Below are 22,373 nucleotides of genomic sequence, written 5' to 3'. Positions count from 1 at the left end.
CTGGTGTTTGCAGTATGAGAAAAATAATTTGAAGCCTTCCTAGAGTTTTCTAAACTAAAAATTTCCCTTCTTTTTGAGGCCAGGATGCTTGGATTTGTTGCATGAAAACTTTGGGAGAAGGAAGTAAAATTTAATCCCAGCTACCTTTTTTAAATCTCTATATAAAATATCTAAAGTTGGAGTTTTATTATTTGTCTGTTTTAATTCATCCTGTCTTTTAGCGTCAGATGCAAGTTTTGCTGGGCTTTTTCCTAACAGAACCGTGTATGTGTTCCTGTGTGATGAGTGATTTTTGTCAGCATCAGGAAAGTTCAAAAGCCCATTGTAGGACTGACAACTGTATCTTTCAAAAAGCTGTAAACAAAAGTGTAGGAGAGGTAATAGGGAGAACTAATATTTCCTTACACTGGCGTAAGACAGACTTAAAAGATCTAGAGAAGAGTAGGATACAGAGACAAAAAGTGGTTAGAACATGTTTTTGGGACAATAATTTGCATTGTATTTTTCATTATTGTTATTACTAATTACAGGGAACCCGTTTTCTTAGGTATGGGTGTGGGTGTGAGGGAGAGAAAACCCCACTAAACTCAAATCTGAATTTCCTTGTTATCCTCTGAAAATAAATGTAACTTCAGGGTCCAATTTTGCACCGATACTATGGGCATCGTTGCCATAGTGGTGATATGTCATGTTCATCTACCACGAACTGTAAACCACTTCATACGTTCAGCAAGAAGACAGTTCTTCATGTTAATCAAATTTTAAAATATAATTTGAAGTAAAATGTAGTCACTTACTAGGGTGAACTGAGATCATTCTGCTCAGGTAAATAAAACACAATGCCCAACAAAAACATTAGGGATCTTATCCACCCTCACTGCCAGTGGAGATATAGCAATATGAACTAATTCTGAGGAATTAATGCACACAACAGCATCTGATGTGATCTCTTCCTTTGACAGTCACTTCAAAGCCACTTGTGTCATCTTAGACAGCACACATTGATGATGACTTTTCTGCATAGCTTGGTTTAAAAGAGATAAGAACACCTAAACTGAAGTAGTGCTTTAGTGTTAGTAATATAATATTTATCTACCTGGCTCAATGGATTGTTATCATGTGATTTGGCTCTAACCTTAAAGTTTCCACCCTAACTCCAAGGCTAAGATACAGATCCAGACATATCTGAAACTTTAGTATGAGAAAAGTTTCCTTGATACTTTTTCTTCTCCAAATGTTGATGATACTGATTTTTTGGAGAGAAGATGGGGAGATTTGAGTAGAGTGGTTTGCCAAATCTTCTCTGTTGAAGTTTCTTCTACTAAAGCAAACAGGAAGATTGCTTTTCACTTCAATAGACAGAAGATTTCAGTCCTAATATCCTTTTCTGCCTAAATATTGGGCTCTTAAGTTACTCATCAAAAGATGGAATATGAGAAAACAAGATACTATCTGTGACTACAGAGTCCTTGGACTTTATATTAGGATTGTAAATTTGTCACTTGGCGTTTGGCAGTTGGTACCTGAGACCCAACCTGTGTTTTAATGTGCTCTCCAAGATTCATTAGAATATAATTGCTGACTACACTTTGAAAACTAACAAGGGAAACCTCACTGTATCATTTGCTGTACATAATCCCATGATCCAAAAGAATGGACTTTCCAAAGAAACCTAGTGACAAATCCATCCCAAACTCCTGTTCCCAACAATGCCCAGTAGGAGATATAGCAGAAGATCTTTCCAGTGAAGACCTATAGCATAATATTTCTCAAGCAGAAGTGTATTTCTTGTCCATAATAATTCTGAAATGTCTTATGCTGTGATGTATGAAGGTTTATATCCTCTCCATTATTCATTAACATTTGTTAACCCTTGGTAATATCACAGGTAGTAGAGTTTATTTTCCCATTCAAGTGGGAAAGTGCAGCTTCACTGGGGTTTGTGTAATGAAATGGTACCATGAAACTGGACTGAGTTATTCTTTTCATGAAAGCAAACTCTACCTCTTTTGTGAAGGTGAAGCACCCTCCATACTACCTCTGCTAGCTTTCCTTTGTGAAGCTGTGCAAAAGTATTTTCTTTTTTTTTTTTTAATTAGTCAATGATATACCAAAGGAATAATGCATTTGAGATAATATTTAAAATAATAATATGAATTACAGTTAAATTAAATCATATAGCTTAACTGTAATCTAGACTGGCTGAAATATACCAGTAGTGAAGAAGAACATATTATTTGAAAACCCATGCTGAAGTAATCAGAAATGTCACCTTCTTCACTCCTGCCTAACTAATCTGTTCCTTAACTACACACATCCAGTAACTTTAAGATCCAGAAAAATATCATTACTCCTGGTTCGTGACTTCTATTTTCTGTAGCTTCCGTTCTTAGTTGTTAAAACACACCATTGAGTTTAGGTACCCTGCTGTGATTTTGGTGTGTACTCCCCTCATGCATGCTGTAATAATTAATTACCAGAATCTGGAAAGGGAAATATATTTCCAGTGTTCAGTGCAACAGCAAACCTCTTAGTCTATATAAAAGAGGGCATTAAAGTTCTCCCCTTAATGTACTGTATGTGTTTAGTGGAACAGACTTCTTATTTTAAACTTTTATAGATTTCATTGAATGAATTGCATGGAATGCTGTAATGGTTTGCAATGCAACATGATCTAAAACATTGCATTTTTAACCCAAGGGGACCAGCAGGTTTATTCTGTTTGCATGTGCTTTCCCCTAGACTCTGGCTGCCCTAACAAGAAATTCAATAAATCTGCTTCCAAACCATCTTGCACAAGCTTTGCATGTCCAGTCTGGGCCTGAGGAAATTAACAAGCGAATAGAGCACACCATCGACTTACGGAGTGGCGATAAATTGAGAAGAGAGCATATCAAGCCTTTTTCACTGATGTTTAAAGACTCCAGCCTGGAGCATAAGGTAGCTGGGTCTTGATAGCTGCATTATTCGCAACTCAGATTGTAATAAATGTCCTAGAGAAGCTGTAGGTTCTAGCTTGCATTGTTTGTTTTCTGGTTCTGTTTTTCTTTTTCTTTTTGTTTCAGTTTTCAGAAGTTGGGACTGAGCTAGAGGTCATACAGTGCCATGATGCAGGTGTTATAATGCTGCAATAATTACATTTCATTGTTGGGAAATGCCTACACTGAGCAAACTCTGCTTCTGAAAACAACAGCCATTTGCCGGGTTTCGTTTGCTGTCTAGTACAAGCAGTTTTCCATCAGATGACAGGTTGCTTTGGCACAAACAGTGATTGAGCATATTAATAAACTGACACTTCTATTCAAAACATATATCTATATTTATATAGATGTGTTTCTTTTGTTTAGTCATAGGATCCATCTGATGTTCTCTAGGCAGCTGCTGTGTTTATTTCAAGTCAAAACTAATTTGTCAACTCTTTGTTTTAAACATCCTTTTTTTAACATCTGCTTCTAAGAGGTAAATATTGTTCGTGTCTTTGCTGCTACTCAAGAGTAGTAAATTTCTATTTCAATCTACATGCAGATGTAAGTTATAAGTTAAAAAAGATAAGGCAATGGGAGAATTTTCCTTGCAAACTGATGACGTGGGGTGGGTTTGTGCAGATCTCAAGTGATTTCATTGACCTCTATGCTATTACAGTGCAGCAACCGCAGTCTGTGATAGGATGTACACTTAGGCTGAAAAGAAAGAAAAATAATGGGGAACTGCAAGCATGGAGGCCCATTTCTCCATCGTCATTTTAACCTCCACCGAAAAACATTTTTTTTTACCTGGCTTATGGGAGACCAGTCCTCAGGTGGTATCAGTGGTGAGAGCTTAACAAAAACCACTGGAGAAGAAAAACTCTGCTTGAAATATATATAAGTCCTTATTTCACAAACAATCCTGCAGAGGGAAAAAGAAAGGTTCATTTAAAAAAAAAAAAGAAAATATTCAATTTCCCAAAGAGAATATTTGTGACACTGAGACATAAGGTAGAATCCCCAAAGCCGAATTTGCCACTACTGCTGCAACAGAAGATATGAAGATATATCTTTCAGCGCAGTCATCATGTAAAGCTGACAGGGATGCAGCAGAAGTGAAATCCAAGATTTCTGAAAGGCCCAAAAATCATGAGTAATCTTTAATCTTTTCAAGGCACAAGGTCAGAAGATAGGGTAAAAAAGTCTAGACAAAATAGCATTTAATGTAGAAGATGGGGGATGATATATTAGAAATTTTGTTGTGCAAAAGAGAAAACAACCTGGTCACAAACAACTTGCTGAATGAGCAAGCTAGTCAATAGTCCACCTAGTCTTACATTACTATTTAATAAAAATGAGGTTTCAACATGGGCTGGAGTAAAGGAACACTGCCCAGAATCAGATCCTGTATTCAGAATATAAATTTTCTTGTCTTTTTAGACTTCACAACTGGCAGCCACAAGAAAAATCTGTACAGAAAGCGTAGATTTTCATTTAAATGCAATTTAAGCAAGAAGGAAAAAAAACCCAAAACAACCATGCTCTAATCCATCATGTTACATAGGCCAGATTTTAAATATCGATAATGTTTTGAATTGCACCTGGATGACAAAAAAATCTATTTAAAAGCAAATATTTTGAGAATTTTTAATACATTTTCTTCTCAGTATGACATTTCCAATGCCAACCTGTAATGCAATGCTTAGAAACTGGTGCTTTCATTCAGTATTTCCTTTAGGTGCTGGTCTCAACCAGTAAGCACAGGCAACACAAACACAAAATCCTTCCTGTAGGCAGACTAAATCTTTCTAAATCAGGCTAGGGTTTAGCATTACAGTTTAGTTTAGTTTTAAAAACTATCAGCACTGTTTTACGCGCTCTGGTTCATCCACCTCCAACAGTTGGGGAGTTGCTGGCCAGCAACCTCCTCGCTTGTGTTCAGGGTGCTGGGGCACCAACAGGTGGGCACATAAAAAGATCGGGAGTGCACCAGAATGCAAAGGGATGATGTGGATTAAGGAAAGATGAATCACAGCGTCCTTTTCATTAGAGGAAGGGGCAATGTCTCGTGGGACAATGTGGGAAATGTCCCTTCCCTCCTTTTTTGCCTGTGCAGTATCTACAAGTTCATCCCAGTAGCCTTAGCGTTAAACTATAGTCTACAGGCAGTCATGAAAAAAACAGACAGTCATGAAAAAAATAGTGAGTGAACTGCTACAGAAAGTAACTATTTCCTCCATATTATCTTATATTACTGTCACTTTCTCCCTTCTTCCTGCTCATTTAGGAAACAAAACAAAACAAACTCAGATTTAAATTGGAGTCTCACAAAGCTATTTCAGAAGCCTTTTCTCTCTGCCCTCCCCACCCCTAACCTTCCAGTCTGGAATTACGCTTTTTTCTAGTCATTAACATTTTGCAACTGCTTACATGACCTTCTACATCAGCATCTTGAGCTGCTCCCTGCAGCGTTACTGAGCAAGTAGAGAGCGTATGTCTATGGCCCTCCCATCTCACACTGCCGTTCTCATTTGCTGACACTCACCTTCTTTTCAGACCAGGGGCAGCTTCAATTCAGAGGCAGCTCTGAACTAAAGTAGCTTCTCCTGTGTAAAATCTTGTGCCCTCACAATTAGCCATCACACATTCAGACATCACACATTCAGACAGCGCTGGCGTCTGCCTAATACTTATTTATTTTACCTGTAAGTACTTCTCTCCTCAGACTTTACGGTTATTGAGTAGGCAGAACAACCAGTACCCATAGCTGAGATCCTGATCAAGAAGTGTTACATTAACCTTGCTCAATAAGAATTGTGTTAGTGCTCTGTACCTCAAACCACAGAGGAGTGAGCAACCATGTGAACAGTAAACTGTATTTCTTTCTCCTGCGTTAGTAACAGGACTACCACGCCATCAGATCATAAATCTTTTGGGGTGACTGGAATAGATCTGAAATGTTATGCTGGACTTCTGTTTAAACAGGCTAGGTTGTTTTGGGGTTGTTTTTTTCATTGTAAAACATTGCAGAGAGCAGATTTATGCTAGCAATGAAAGTGCTGTTTTGCTTCCTTTAAGGTTTCAAAAGATAAAAATAATTTTTTTTTCTGGAATCAGCATGCGCAAAACTACCATGGGAGCTAGCACAGCTCCTGGTTTACAGTGGTTTAAAAGACTGGTATATCAGAGCAGTTTAAGCCATCTGTACATCTTCCCAGTGCTCTCTTTTCTCATTGCTCTGTGTCCTTCTTGGTGATAGAATAAATGTAGATCCCACAGCAAGGAGTAACGGTTACATTAATGAATGGGTTATATCCCTGATGCACTACATATATCTGCACATGAATTTTGTAATGTTTCATTTTTCAGAGAATTTGTGCAGGATCCCCACCTGGTATATTTTATAGATTCTTTACCCAAATGGACTAGTCATTACTAATCTGTATTTCACTCATTAGTACTTGATATCTCATTTAGAGATTCATTCACTCTCAATTTTGCTAGAGGTTATTTTCACAAATAAGGTATAGGCAGATAGAGCAAAAGACTCATCACAGGAGAGGACTTCTAATGATAGCATGAAAATACACTAAGGGTTTCCAAAAATGGAATTGCTTATAAGAAAAATCTGATATTACTTTAGATGATTTCCAATAATTAAAAGATATCATTATGATGCTCTGCCTTAATAGCAGTGACTCGGAAATATCAGTACCATATACTTTCATATAGGATAAATCATAGTAACGGGGCCAGAAATTTTACATGCTGGTAGGGTTTTTGCTAAGGAAATTTTCCAATGTAAAGATTTGGATAAAGATATTCTAAGTCTTCCTGCATATTTGTACTGGGATCATAAATCAGACTGGGCTTAGAGGTGAAGCGTCTACATGTTTTCTGTGAGGTGAGGACACTGAAAATATCAAAAAGTGCTTTGAATTTCACAGTACAGATTTTCTTTGGTCAAATATTAGACATAAATATCTGAGTTTCTCTGTTTCAGAATTTCTGATGGGTGAGATAAATAGAAATTAAATGAGTAGGAAACAAATTTTGCCCTTCTCGCGTGCTGTATCCTTGCAAACATGAGCCTCACCTCTTTCCTTCAACCCAGAAAATTCCAATGGCGAGAAGGTCTGTAAGAAACTCTTGGCAAACTCTGTGCATGTTCAGCATTTTCTTTTCTGTCATTGGCCAACAACTGGATCTGTGATGACTATTTGGTCTTCTCAGGAGTTCATCTACCTCATCTCCTTTCTTGGGCTTCCTGATACATCGTCTGTCCCTCCCCTGTACTGCAGAAGCTTTCCCAATGGCACAAACACAATTGCTCTGAAGAAAAAAAACCACGGTCTCCCTTTTCATCCATAAGGTCCTCTCTGAGTTCAAGAGCAGCAGCGAGACCAAAAACCATCCTCCCCAGCGCCCAAACACCTTGTCTAGGGGAACATGGAAAGCCTGTTGTATTACCAGTACTCCCTTTCAAAGACCCTTGGGAAAGAGAGGAGAGGTGAGAAATAAGCAGCATGACTTGGCAGTGGAAACTTGGCCTTTCCTACGCAAGCTCAGTTTCAGCTAGCTGGCTGGGCTGGCTGGTAGATAAACAGTTCCCTCCCAACAGCGGAGGCAGATGGGACCCATGGGAAGGAGGGTGAGCCTTCGCTATGCCATGAGCAAGTCATGCCAGTGCAGGTAGCAGCTAAGGTTTTCATGGCAGAGTCGGGCACATCACGATTCTTCCTACCACTCTTCATGGCTCTAGTCAGCTACGTGCCTCCCCATACTTATGGAAGTGCCTTGAGGCTTAGTCCGTCCTTCAGTTAGTTCTCCAAGTCATTAAGGGGTAGCTTTCTACGGAAGTGCTACATTTATCATTAATGTTTGTGCTGCCTCAGAGATGCTAACAATTTCTCTTCACAACATTGTTACTGATTAGACCACAACATTCATCCTTTTGACATAATGCTCAACACAGCAGGCAATTCCATGTTTGTGTTTCATTCAATTAGCTTTCTATAATTTCCCCAAGGAACAGTTATGGGATTTCATGTTATATTTTAAGGAACATACATACCTTTCTTTTCCCTTTGGTTCTCTTAGTGCTGCAACAAAAAAAACCAACCAACCAAACAAACAAACAAAAAACCCCTGGTCCATTATTTAAGCGGACTGAGCAGTTCTGTTTTCCCACACATGAAATCAGGGTCACTGCCTCTGTGCTTCCAGCAGCAAAATTAAGCTGAGTTGCCTGTAACCACCATCAAAAATCATGTCAAAGTGATATTGCTTCTGCCAACAGCAGGCACAGGATATAATCCAGCAGAGGAGGAGTCAAAATGAGGCACACCAACAAATAAGCCCCCTCTCTTACTCACAACAAATGGGAGCAGGGAAGAGAGAAGCTTTTTCCCCATTTCAGGAGCCTGAGACTCTTTTGACCAGACGTTTATAGCTGAGATGAAGTCCCAACCAAAAGTCCGTATAGTGAATATCATCTAAGTCTAGATAGGATCTTCCTTCAAAAGCAGATTACATATAAAATGCGGTTCATAGTTGACCTCTCTCAAAGTATGTTCCTGATACATTTCTTAATCGGTTTTAATTTTTCTCTATGATAATGCTCTCTAGGCATTTATAACTGCAGTTTGCCTTATTTCTGAATTGTTGGAGAAAGAGTCTGATATCTGATATCTCTTTGCCTTTGATTTCCTTTTGTCTGGACATGTAATTCTCAGTGCTTTCAAAACTGCAAGAGATTAAATAAAATGGAGTTGTTGTTCAGAGGAGAAAAAATTACCGGGGCAAGCATCTGTGGGATTTTTTACTAGGTGAACAAAATTTAGGGGCATGAGTATAGGATAAAAAGATTTACAAAAATATGTCTATGGACCAATATTCATCTGCTGTAAACAATTGGAGTTTAATTGAATTAGCAGTGATAAATACCAGCTGAGGACTTGGGTAATTTTTAACTGACTTACTGTGATTCACCAATGTATCCGTTACTCCTTTTCTTGGTAACTCCTATAAAAGGGGAACCACTAGTATTATCAATGGTTTGATATGCTGGAGAAAAATACTTTTGCAATAAATCATCATCATAATAATAATACACCTCAAATTGTCTTTTACGTAATATCTTTATTTTCTCCTTGGAGAATGCCCATATTGCCAAGTGTCTGCACAGTCTCTGGGTAAGTTAGGACACAGAGATCATGACCCACATCCCAAATAATCACAGAATGTCCCAAACTACATATTTTTCTTCAAAAAGAAAAGTAAAAAAGAAAACATAATGGCCTCAATTTGGCAAGCGTGGAGACACCTCCATGATGTCATGCACGCAGAGTTGCAAGTGACTTCAGTGTTTGCCTTCAGGTGAGGAAATCCATGGTTCCTTTTGTTATGCTATTAAGTATTTAGTATTCCAGTCAGCAGCACAAGCCCTTAGTACCTACCTGAGGACTTTTAAAGCAAAATATTACAGAGTTTTTCTCTCTTGGTTTAAGTATTTTACCAGCTTATTAATGATTTATTTGTTGTGTTTCGTTTTTAAAAACAAATTCAGGTTTATTGATTTATTAGCTCTTCCTGATAATTTCCCCGAAGTCTCCTATATGTATCAGTCTTTATTAAACTACTGCCTGGGTTAACAGCTAATTTACTCTTCTGGTTTGTTTCTATTCTAGTATTCTCAAATGCGGGATGAAGTATTCAAATCAAACTTGGTGTGCGCATTTATTGTTCTTGTATTTATCACCGCTATCCAAAGCTTACTTCCTTCTTCCAGGTAAATACAGAAATATATTTCTACATATCTGAAGGTGCTCTTGGGGAAACAGCAGGATAACATTTCTAGGACTGACATGGAATGAACCAGTAAAATCTGCTTGTTCCCCAAAACTGTTCATAAATATTTCTTCCCTTTTTCCCAATATTAACTACTTTTGTATCATGTTATCTGCAGCTACATGTTTTCACGTAAGGCAGCAGCATCTACTGACATTACGTTATGTTTTTAAGCAGAAGCCCCACTGAGATAAATGGGAAGTTTGGGTTACAAAAGTTTGACATGATGTGGCCTGCTGCTTCCAGTGTTGAAGTAAAACATGATCCAGACTCATAACAGTGCCTCTTTGCTAAGTGACCGGGAATCAGGGATTGTTTTGGTTTTGTTTTTTACGTGCTACCTAAGAAAATTGTACTTTTGTGCTTCGTTGCTGATGATACGTATTATCCCACTGGGGAAAGCAATCTTGTGCCACTATAAGCAGCAAGGAGATGATCTGGTAGATCTTTTTTCACTGCTGCTTTTATTTGGGGCTGACCAAGCAACAACTTCCTATGAAGGAGACGAAAACGTGACATAGCTGAGACCTGTGCGTCCACATTTTCAACACAAACTCATCAATTGGCATTTTTGTCTACTATTTAATAGCGATAACACAAGAGTGAGAAGACAAGGAGTGAGAACATCAGTTTTCTAGCATCATAGCAGAGACAGCAGAATATGACTGCCACTAAAACATGCCTATGGTCCCATTTGGCCTTTGTCAAAGCAAGTGCTAAAATAGAAGTGCTCAGACAAAAATAATTCTCAGGTGGTTTCTAACACTCAGATGAACCTTAACTTATGGCTACCTGTAGAATAACCTTGAAAATACACTATGCATATAAGAAATAAGAGATTCATTGTGTTACAGTAATGCAGCGATATTTCTTGAATCATCTCTGGAAGACCTGTTTCACCATGTTTATGTTTAAGAACGCCAAAATGGTGGTGAGATGCAGGCAGGCAACTGCACTCTGCAACAGTGGTGTCCCATGTATTATGTAGTTCTCAGCTGGGAAAGTACCCAGAGTAGTACCTGACCTTCCCCTTCCTTATGTCCTATATTGTTCTAATACTAGTAAGTTTGTTTGTTTTTTTTTAAAGTTCTTCTCCCAAAACACATTCAAAATCCGTCACTTATGGTAGCTGTTATTTTTATTTTTTTCTTAGTATGCACAAGAAGATTTATGGATCTTATTAATGGAACCTGTTTTCCAAAAAAATTTCTGCTGCTATATCAATCACTTGTATACCAGAAAAAAAAAAAATGACATTTTTTCTACCTACACAGATTCATCTCTGCTAATTCTCGCGAGGGTGTCTAGTGCTGTTGGAATTAAGGGAGAAGGAGTCACATAACCACATTGCCTGCAGCTGTCTCACTTGTTTTCCCATCTTGCACAGTAGTCTTGTGCTATTCCCTGCACTTCAGAAATGCTTTGTGGACCTTTCTGTCACTGAATGTTAAAGAGGCTGTAAATACAAATAGGTTCAAATAAAGACTATATAAATTCCTGCAAGATAAGATCAGCAGAGTTTTTTTAAACAGAAGTATGAGACCTTGGCCTCAAGAATGCCCTTAAAGGCTGATTGCTGAAACCTGGGAAGATATTTAAGGAAAGGATATTTACCACTATCCCTTTTGTGAGAGAAGATTTGTAGCAACATGGGTGTTTTATGGCAGTTCTTATGTTCTTTCAGGAGCTGAAGATCACTGTCAAGATTCAAGAAGGCAAATTTTAGTCTCAGTTTTTCAAGTTCTAATACTCTGCTTCAAAAAATGTGTTTCAGTCTTAAAAAAGCATGCCAGTTAAATAAGTGGAGGTCAACAGATGAGCAACCCTAAAATAACAGGACGAGGGGGTTTGAGTCAGAAGGTTTCAATAAGCTTAAACATATTGAATGAGGAAATAATCTGGAAGTTCAAATTTCCAGAGTTCCAGATCTAAAAACACTTCAAGGTATGAGCACATGAACAAGTGATCACAAAGTTAGGCAGAATTTGGATTCAGAGAGTCTTGGAGATAGCTGCATGCTCATCTGCTGTATCTCTGGTAGATATCAGAGAAGTAAACTACCATGGTGGAAAAGCATGGACATCATTTACATGAAACAACTAACAAACCGTAATTCACACTCCTTGTGGTAATTTACTCATTTCCTAACAACACACTTAAGTGTCTTTCAATGCATGCTTCAGACCTTTGTTGAGCAAGGATGGCATTTTATATTTGCTTAAATATTTGAATATTTTTCTAAGCTGAATCTTTTGGGGATTTCTGGAAATTCAGTGAAAGAAAACATTATTTAAATCATCATAAAACATATCTTACTAAGGATCTTCAGGGAGTTTCCCAGATAGGTTGCCTTAGTCTGTGTCATCTTTCTATTATTGCATCTACCGCGTATGGGAGTTTCAGAATTTTATCTCAGTTTATATCTGTCTCACGCAGGATAAACGTTTGATCCATTCATACTTTCCCTGACAGGGCAGGCACATCACTGCATTTAAAAATCTTTGCAATAATTTTCATTCTTTGAAATATCGAGTTGGGGAAATTACTCTAAGTGACATAAATTAATGCCATATTTCTGCTGTAATTATCCTCTATGAAGCCATTATGTTACATTGCCAACCTTGCAGTGATTCATCTTCTCCATCTGAGAGGCTTGGGAGTTTAATTCATTTCCTGCAATGAACTTTCTATATGCTCACACAGGCAATAGATCATACTAGAGTAGACTGTTGAACTACTCTTATTTCTGTCAGTTTTTCACTGTGTTATTCTTGTGAGGGAGGAAAAATAGATTTCAAACTGTTGTTCATTTAAACATCTGCATCTTCTGTTTTATGTAAGTTTTCCTTCAGGCTCAACTCTTGATTTGCGACTGTACGTAAAGAGGGAAGGCAAAAGATCCATTTCAAACTTCACTTGACCTTGACAGTAGGGAAACCCCTAGAAAAAAAGGCATTTGGTTTTGAATCTCTTCTTGAATGAAGAGGGGATCCAACACAGGTGTCCCAGTTCTGGGGAAGTCCATGAACAGAAGAGTATTATGGCTGTTTGTTGCTATTCCTCTAACCTTGTCTGTGTCTTCTGCTGTACTTGATCCTATCAGCATGCTGCCAACAAAATCTTAACACAGATACTGGATTGATCCTCTAGGACGTCATAAATATGCAGACTTCAGTTTTGTTTTTATCTCAAGCAGGCTTAGACAAGAGAGAAACACATCAATGTTCAACCGAACAGCTATAGTGGAAGAATTCTTGTTGCCTATATATTTATTATTAACAAATACAAGACCATGGTTTCTCAGGCACCTAAACAGGTTATGCTGCATTTTGGATTGAAATCCCAAACTTAAGTTCCTAAATGCTCCCTTTATAGTATCTGAATTCAATAGCACTGGGTCTTGAATGTAGAGTTTGGCAGGCCAAAATAAGAACTCATGTTTAGTGTCCTCAGGTCTGACCTCTTGAGGCTTGACCCCAATCTTTTTGAAAGCCTTAATTTGGTTTCATTGGGAGCTGGGTCAGGCTAGGTCTGCAGAATTGGTAGGCTACATCCGCATATATAGACTGTCTATATTTGTCTGAGATATAGATAGAAACTATCAGTTCCAAAGAGGATCTCAGTCATTTGGCTTTGGAAAGCAAGAAGGCTATTGCAGAATACTGCACTTAGAAGTGCAGAAGTTTCCCTGGAGCACCCTGATAGTCCTCTTTCAAAGCTTTTTTTCTGTGAGACATTATGATTTAATCACTGCAGTGTACTGGCACATATACAACTACTTTACTAGAAATTTTAATTACTTAATTCAAAGCCTCAAGTTTAATCATTCGCTTGATAGCAAAAAGACAAGGGAAAGTAGAGTGAGGAAGAGAGAGGTTTCCAGGAGCAATGGAGTTACTTTTAGTTCGCATGTGTTTGATTTCTGGGAAAAGAGACACAGAAGGACAATGACTGGCACAAACAGGGACAAAAACACTTGACTTGTGAAGTGCTGAGTGCTTTCTTCTCAGCAAAGTAAAACAATTTACCACATTTCCCAAAAACATCGGTTACTTGGTTGACTTCAGGTCCCGGATTTAAGCAAGAAAAGGGCATAAATTTAGAAAAATATAATGAAAGTTTGACCAGAAGAAATTACGAGGTTTAATGGTCTATTCAAAGCAACTGAACTATCTATTCTGTGTATGCATTTAGCAATACTTGATTAAGGATCACATTTGTAAGAATGAAGTTTGTAGGGTAAGCCAAACAACATGTTTAGTTAAACTTGTAGATCATAGAAAACATTTTCATATGCTGTATATTTTAAAGGACTTCCATGAAAACGGTAGATTAGTTCTTTTACTTTTTCAGAAACCAATGAGATTCTTAGCTACAGAGGACCCACTAATAATTAAAATGAGTGGAGTCCTGCATTTCTGTTATTATTATATCCTGGCTTACTCCAGAAAACAGGCTGCATTATTGTACTCACTTTAGGGTCTATGACCCTCAGTACAGCATGAGTTTAAGAAAGACACCTGTGTTGGGCAGTATACAAAATAACACTCTACTACACTGCCACCAAATTAGTCTACTAGAGCAGGAACCAGCTCATACGTAAGTGGTATCAAGATCTTAGAGGCTGAATAGGTTTGTTCTGAAAGAAACTTAAGGGACAACTGAGTCCCACAAGAAAGGACATTCCTGCCACTCAAACTCTATATAGACAAGAGGCACTGCCAATGATTTCCCTGGCTTGTTTCTTCAACGCAGTTTCTCAGCAAGAAACCATGTGAAGCAAGGGCAGAGCTATGGAACATGAACAGATCTTTGCTTCCTCTGGGTTTTTTTTCCTAGGCCAATTGTCTCAGATTTATGACAACTGATTTTTCCTAGTCTTAACTGTTTACACATTTATTTTTATTATCAGTGGTATTGTGTTGAGGTTTAATGACGGGTTCTCTTTTTCTTATTTCCCAGGGTGATACCAATGGTCATCCAGTTTTCTATTCTGATCATGTTGCACTCCGCTCTTGTGCTAATCACTACGGCAGAGGATTACAAATGTTTACCCTTAATGCTCCGGAAAACCTGCTGCTGGATTAATGAGACCTACCTGGCCAGAAATGTCATTATATTTGCATCCATTCTGATTAATTTTCTTGGAGCTATCATCAATATTGTAAGCTTATAGGTTAACCAGGGAATATTATAGAGGAAAAGATGATTTATGAATTATTAAGCCTGCTACAGGACTTGCTAACTAATGTGTTTATAAGCCAGCTATGATTTAAATATAAAGTACCACAGCTTCAGGGAATTCAATCTGTTGCTTAAACTATGTATTTCTGAAATATCTAATTATTTCTCCCTCGTGAGTACCATCTATTTTTAAAACCATTTTGCTACTTTCTCTTCAATATATCTATCCTTTGAGGACCATTTGTAATTTTCTGACATGCTGATATACTTTCTTAAAGACTGTCAATCCAAGTAATGCTTATAGATATTAAATTCCTCATCTGCCATTAATTAGACTACTAAAAAAATGAGAAGTGTCAACCAAACCCGGAAATACCTTCAAAGAAAGCACGAAGCAGGTCAAGCTGAGCCAGTAACCGTAGCATGTAAAAAGAAATTATAAAGCGTAAATTCTGAACATATCTTGCCTTTCTCATTTAGCAGTTTGACAAACCCCTTCAGCCCAGATTCACCTTAGCTCAAGTACCAAACTATGGGCATAGTCACTCTCAGGTTTCTCTGTCAGTGCAGGCAGGCAGTGCAGAAAAACAGGCATCCACAAAGATTTCTTTTGATCGTACTGGTCTCAATAAAAAGATCTTTCTCTCTCCACTGCCCGCACAGGGAGTTTACTCTGATGTCCCTCCTAATTTACACATCTCCACTAAGACTCTAAAGTGTGACAAATCTAGAGCAAAGTTTATCAGCATATCTGTGAGGAAAAGGTATATACCAAGCTTTGCTTAGTAGCTGTGATTAAATAAAGATATTGGTAATTGAACACTGTGGGCCTAGCTCTATACAATATCACAGGATAAAAGAGTGGGGTCTTGTATGCAAATACAATAGAGCTCTGAGTATCTGGATGTCTTCAGAAATATGTGACAGCTTTGCATGGATTAGGCGAATTATCATGTCAGACAACCTGGCAGGTGTTGAAGCCTGAGCCAAGAAGAAGGTAAATATCTCACTGATAGATTAAAAGTAAAATTTTAATCACTCTCTGCTTTTGTAGGGCACCTTTTGATAGCAGTGCTCTTCATCTGAACTTTATTCTTTGTAAAGATTTATTTTTTCTAGATGACACCAGGAAAGCATTTAGTCACAGTAATAACAATAGCAACTATAACAACACAACAGCAACAATAATTATCCTGTAATAATTAATAATAATTATGATTATATCATTGGAGTAAGTATGCTGAAGTCTGATACTTCAAGGGTTTGCCTCATCTTTTGCTAACAGATATGAGATTTTATTATGTTCTATTGATGTCATTCTTTCATGGCTGAATTCAGGTTGCCAATATAAGAGGACTCAGCATCTGTCTGGGTTTTTTATTAATACCATGCAGTCACTGATAGGAGAGTTAGTCAGAGAAGGAAGAATGTAGCTACTGATTGCTGTCCTTACAGAGAAAATACAAATATGGTAAATGACAAGAAGTTCAATAGGGCTGAAAACGTCCTGAAGATAGGGACAGTGGTACATTACGGTATATATCACTGTGGTGTGTTGTAGAATTTAGAGTTTTTTAACTCATGTTTGATAAATATCTGTCAGGAAAGATTTTGTTAGAATTAATCTTGCTTTTGAAACAAGACGATCCCTAATGGGCTATCCATACCCATTTTGCTATGGATATGATGATAACAAGATTTTCCTCTGACGTTGTGGATTATTTTTTAAGATTGTGTCCACTGCAATCTTGTGGGGTGGCTAATCCAAAAGATGTCAAAGGAAATGTAATTCTTTTTGCTGTCATACCAGTGGGTTTCTATAAAGCAGTAAACAGTTATATTTATTGTCATATATTTAGAATGGCAATGACTTGAGTCACCAAGTCCTGACCTCTGCAGGAAATCACAACATTCATGTAGCCTTATTATTTCATATGTCAAAATTCTGCCATAATAATAGTTTGCTCAGGAGGGACCTGCATGCATTTAAGAACAGGTAATGCAGCTCAGCCTTGCAGCTTTATGCATCCACTGAGTTCAAATGCTCCCAGTTGGAGTGGACTAAGACTCGGATGCTTTCTGGTAAAAGCCATAAGGCTTTGGCCTCACCCGGGGGGCAAATGAGTCTTGTGGTTCTTTACATCAAGTACATGCTTATTGTTATGAAATTAGAATAAAGTTTCTGATCCTGAAGGTCTTTTAAAAAGATACCCAGAGTGGTTCTGAGGGCACTCTGCCATGCAGAGGGGTGCTGTACACTTCATAAACTTTCAGAAGGTACCACCAATTAACTCTCTGTTGTCACGGAGGACTGCACTGTACAGACGACTTGGATAATGTTGCTGCATTGCAGAGATGACTGAATTGCTGAAAGAACAAACAAGAGAGTTCCAAGTTCAAAATTCATTAGAATTTAATTATAAGAAATTGTGCCTCATTAAACAAACTCTCTAACTCTGTTGGAAAGACAGACGGGGGAACTAGCTTGAACATACCAGGTTGATGAAATGACCTAGTATAAACATACAGATTGGATTAATATACGTAACAGGAGACTCCATCTGCTTTAACTGTCAAAATATGAAACCATTAAGGATTTTTTTCCCTGTGTTCTAAGAGCATGATGTATTGCAACTCCACACTGCTGTTATGTTTATATTTAATACAATTGGTTTGAAATACCATTAAAGTGAATGCAGGTCATAACAGCAAAAGGCAGTATTACATTCTCAAAACCATTGCATCATGAATGAATTTTCATTCCCTTCCATGGGACCACATTATCTTCCGGCACAAGCCAATTCTTCATGATGCCATGGGATTTTGTCCCACATCTAGAAGGATAACACTGTCCATAGCGATGTAGCAGAAAAAAAACCTGCTTGTAAACAAGTGCATACATACAACCTGATTTTATGCTCCCAATTTAATGATCTTCTCTGCAGTTTATAGCTAAGTAGTTTGGGAGGATAGTTCTTAAGAGTCCAATATAAGTCCTCTGAAACTCCTGGAGAAGCTCATCTCTCCCCTTTGGCAACAAGAGAGTATAGGAAGGCTACTCAGGTGCTGAATGTTTGTAGCATGAATAGCTCCTCCCTTTCCATTTCATCTTAGCAGTATGTCTTTTTCCGGTCTATTTAGTCCTTGGTGCCAGTTAGGGACCCAGCACAGAGAGCAGCAGGTCAGCCAGTTCCACCCCTGAACCCAGACAGACAGCCACACGAGCACTTAGTCCCCAGTGCACACAATATAGCCCTGATTTTGTTTTCTTTCTTCACAGCTATGGTGTGATTTTGACAAACCGGTAGCCCTGAAGAACCAGACGTTCAATTCATCTGCATCTTTTACAGACATCTGTTCCTATCCTGAGGTATTTCTGAGGGTACTTTTGAATCTGAGGCACAGACCCATAAAGGTTACCTCTACCTAGAATCAATGACCTGTGTACTGATGGTGGAGTCAGGTGCCTCAACAGCACTGTGAAGCTGAACCTTTGTGTCTATCCATATGCTGATAGAAAAAGCAGAGGCGGGTTACAGAAGGAATTAATCTTATGGTCCAATGGGGCATTACAACCAAGTTTCAACCTTTGAACTTCATACAGAACCTTTATGCTGGAAACACATCCAGCAATGATTCAATGAGCCTAGTGCAATAAAGCACGCTACTTTATTTGTATGAAGCTAATGGAGATGAATTCTTACATAGCAAAACCAGCAGTCATTCTGCTGTAGTTATTTTAAATTTGCAGTTGGAGCGAAAAAAGTCCTGTCTGTGACGAGCAAGTAGGCAAGAAACTCAATGGATTGGTCATGCGTAGATAAAAGAAGTGTGTTGCTTAGAAAGTCATATGGCAGTGTCATGATACTGCCAGCACTATGCTGTAAATCGCAGGGATGCAGACTTTCCTCCAGAGGAACTGTACTAGAGAAAAACTGTACTCAGAAAAAATGAATGCTGTCTCTCCTAAAGCTGTATGTTAGGAGTTAAATTAAACTACATTTGGGCTGTGCGTGTTGATGTTTGCTATTTTAAATCTGAACAGCTCATGGCCATGATTGTCTCTGTATATCCAGTATCAGCTGTATGGATTGCATTTGACAGATGACTAATCATTGAGAAAAATGAGACAATGAAGAGATTAGAAAATGAGATATGAATAAAACTTCCAGGCATCACATTTTAACTAAGCTCGGCCAGCAATATTAAAAATAAAAAAAAATTAAAAGTAGAAAACCACCCAAACCTGTGGTTTTATCTTCTCTTCGGAAAAGGGTTAAAGCAGGAATATGATTTTCCCATCCTGATTAATGTGGGTCTTGTGGAAGTTCAGAATCCAAAGAAATAGAAATTATTTTCTCTCAGTTGACTTTTCATTAGCAAACTACTACAACCCTCCTTTTCCTCTTTTCACTATACAAGATTCCCTTTCACTTCTAATACAATGAAAATGCCATAAAGGCTCAGAGGAGGATTTCTGCTAGCATGGAGGTGCCATGAAAAAATAGAGAATTTGTAATTTCACACTCTGTTTTAGCAAAGCCATTATTTTTGAAATGCCCTGTACCCTAAGAAGACTTAGTTGAGCACTCAAATCCAGAGCAATTTTTTTTTATACTTCTGATCACTTGATCATTTATGTAGATATTTATGGAGTGAATACGTAGTCACTGATCACCAGAAGTAACCACTGCTGTTTTCTGTTCAGTATTTTGTCTTCACTGGTGTGCTGGCAATGGTGACTTGTGCCGTCTTTCTTCGTCTCAACTCTGTGCTGAAGCTGGCAGTACTTCTCATCATGATTGCGATCTATTCTCTGCTGACTGAGACCATTTATGCTTCCCTTTTTCTGCAATATGACAACTTTAATCACAATGGAGAGTAAGTGTTCACAGTCCCCTTTAGGAACTGCTTTTTAATAAGGTAATGGGTGAAGTCTTGCCAGAATATACGCATATTGGAGAGCACCATAGTTAAGTATGGAATGACAGTTGCAAGAGGCAATGACTAATCCAAAAAGATTTATAATGTGATTCTTTCTTAGGTGTTTTTATTTAAATCTTCATTTTATGAGGACATTTAAATATTGATCAAGATTCATCTTTTGTGTCTCCCATAGCCTATCCTTGTTGCTAAAAAAATGCATTATAGTGCATATACATTGGTTGCTTCTATTCTTGAAAACTGCAGAGTCCTCATTGAAACTCTCACCTCAATTTAAGAAAACAGGAGCAAACAATTGATTTTTTAGGGGCAGGAGTTTAACTGTATGAATTTCAAACTATAACACGTAGTTGTAAAAGATATAAGGAATACAAGGATGATTCCATTTTGTAGGAGGGCATTTGAAGGACAGAATCCTCCTCCCAGGCTTCCTTCACAGCAAGAGGAGTTGAAGAGGAGGACAGAACTACAGTAATTTGCAGAGTCAGAGGTGCATGGAGTGTTGCAATAACTGAAACTAGAGCAAAAGTGATTTAGCTCATTCAGAAAAACACTTCTTCAGTCTTTGATACTTGACCAATTTAGTACTGCAGTTGCTTGTGCTTGTAAGCGCGTGCCAGATCCTCAGAATGACAGAAAAGCATGGATATGCAGTACAATTAGTTCTCACAAAAGCCACATCTTTACACATAGTAAGGCTTTGCACGCGTATCTTTCCTTGCTAGCTTCCTACAGTAGCAAGGTACTAAAGATTTAGGATGAAATTCCTTTTTCCAATGCTAGTTACACTGCTACAGAGTAATAATGTGACATACAACATACTCACAGCACAGCCGAGCAAATATGGCAAATGGCAGTAAGCAATACATTGGTTAAGTAACTAGAAGTAGAAATCACGATCATTGTCTTTAATTTTTGTCACTAATTGGGCATGGCAAAGAAAGACTCTCCCTTGTGTGAAAAACTTAGAGAATTCAGAGTAGTTTCTATTCCCTGTGTCAATGAAACTCTCCAGTGACTTTTGTCACAGAAGAGTAAGAAAGAGGTGGGAATACCCTCTAGAATAGCCAACAGGCCAGGACATAGAGAACTCAGCTGAGATGCTCCACACTCAGGACAAGGACGTGAACTTCAGGTCTGACATTAGGAAGCATGAGGTTCAAGTCTGTGTGCCTAGAAACTTATCTGTTCTCTAAGTTATACCAATTAGTTGAATAAGAGGGTTTGCAACTCCTTACAAAACTCATCTAGTTCATTTATTTGTGGCTATTGCTGCATTACCACGATACACAATAACAGATGAGTTCATAACTTAAGACCTTTAAGGCTTTTGCCCTTAGCCAGTGTACAAGGGGTCCTTCTCAATGAAACCTTTGGGAGGTTGTGTTTCTGACGGCTTCAAAATAGGAAACATTTTAATTCCAAAATATTTGCAGATGACAAAGATGTTTCCTGCCTGTCTTTTGCTCTATGCCGATGACTCATCGCATAGTGGCACATTTCCTCACAGAAAACTCTTCATTAGGCCCATAAACTCAGTTCAGTTAGCTCTGTCACAAGAAAGTTTCCTTTTGGTTTAGTGCCCATAAAGCTCTGCTATTTCTCTTTCTAATTTCTCTGTCATAGAAGTCCTCCTCTGACAAATATCACCTGACAGTTTTTTCAGAATTACTGCAGAAAATGCATTCCAGGTCTGGACTTTGCTTTATTCTTAGATCTCAAGATAGACAGAAGAGTGTCCCAAAGTCTCTTCCAACTTCTGCTTCTTGTTTACTCCTTTATTAACTTTTTTCATAACTTCAAGCTTTAGGCACTTCTTAACCATTTCCTCAGCTTTCCTCATCTCCCTTCAGCAAAATAATTGCTATGTATCTATGTTTGATTCACTTCCAAATTTAGTTCTTTCTCCCTTTTGTTTTACTATAGGATTGGCCCTACCATTTCCCCAACCTCTTCATTTATGTCTTTTTTCCTGGGAAACACGCCTTTTTTAAAATGTCCCGATATTACAGAGATACTCACTTTCTTCAGTTTTGTCATCTTTCCACATAACTGTAATTTCTCTTGAGAATCGAAACCCCCTTTAACTGCTCTGGACCCCTTTCACCTTATTTTCTCACATTTTCTTCAGGATCCATACACAGCATCTCAGCAATTTCATACAGCAGATTTCATGCAGCCAGTATCTTCTTGGATCATTTTCTTTGCTTTCCTACTGTCTGCAAGCGTTTCTTTTACTTGCCATGTCATAGGCAGACACTTCTCTGCTCTCCTCTCAGTAAAACCAGTCCTAATTACTGTTTTCCCCCTTTGATCCATGCCCTTTCCTTAACTCACCTGTCATCTTCTCCGAACCTTCCTCACAATGTGGGAATGTTTAACTTTCAGCACCTGCCTTGGGGTCCATCTTTTATCTCTAGGCCCATTCAC

At 38.1% G+C, this 22,373-nt stretch overlaps 1 protein-coding gene across 2 annotated transcripts in view; it reads left to right on the top strand.

Annotated features, from left to right (window-relative positions):
• Positions 1 to 22,373, top strand: part of ADCY8 (adenylate cyclase 8) — a 127,955-nt gene that overhangs the window by 82,571 nt on the left and 23,011 nt on the right. Inside the window, exons 8-12 of one of the 2 annotated variants that reach the window (XM_063327542.1) lie at positions 2,743 to 2,940; positions 9,656 to 9,756; positions 14,778 to 14,979; positions 18,280 to 18,369; positions 19,708 to 19,880. In XM_063327542.1, the coding sequence (XP_063183612.1) occupies positions 2,743 to 2,940; positions 9,656 to 9,756; positions 14,778 to 14,979; positions 18,280 to 18,369; positions 19,708 to 19,880 (764 nt within the window). The remainder of the gene's footprint in view (positions 1 to 2,742; positions 2,941 to 9,655; positions 9,757 to 14,777; positions 14,980 to 18,279; positions 18,370 to 19,707; positions 19,881 to 22,373) is intronic. The other variant, XM_063327543.1, reaches the window with a different exon arrangement.

The sequence above is a fragment of the Chroicocephalus ridibundus genome, chromosome 2 (genome assembly GCF_963924245.1).
Source record: "Chroicocephalus ridibundus chromosome 2, bChrRid1.1, whole genome shotgun sequence".
Taxonomy (NCBI): Eukaryota; Metazoa; Chordata; class Aves; order Charadriiformes; family Laridae; genus Chroicocephalus; species Chroicocephalus ridibundus.
The sequence above is the reverse complement of the archived record's forward strand: the minus strand, read 5'-3'. Positions and strand labels throughout refer to the sequence as shown.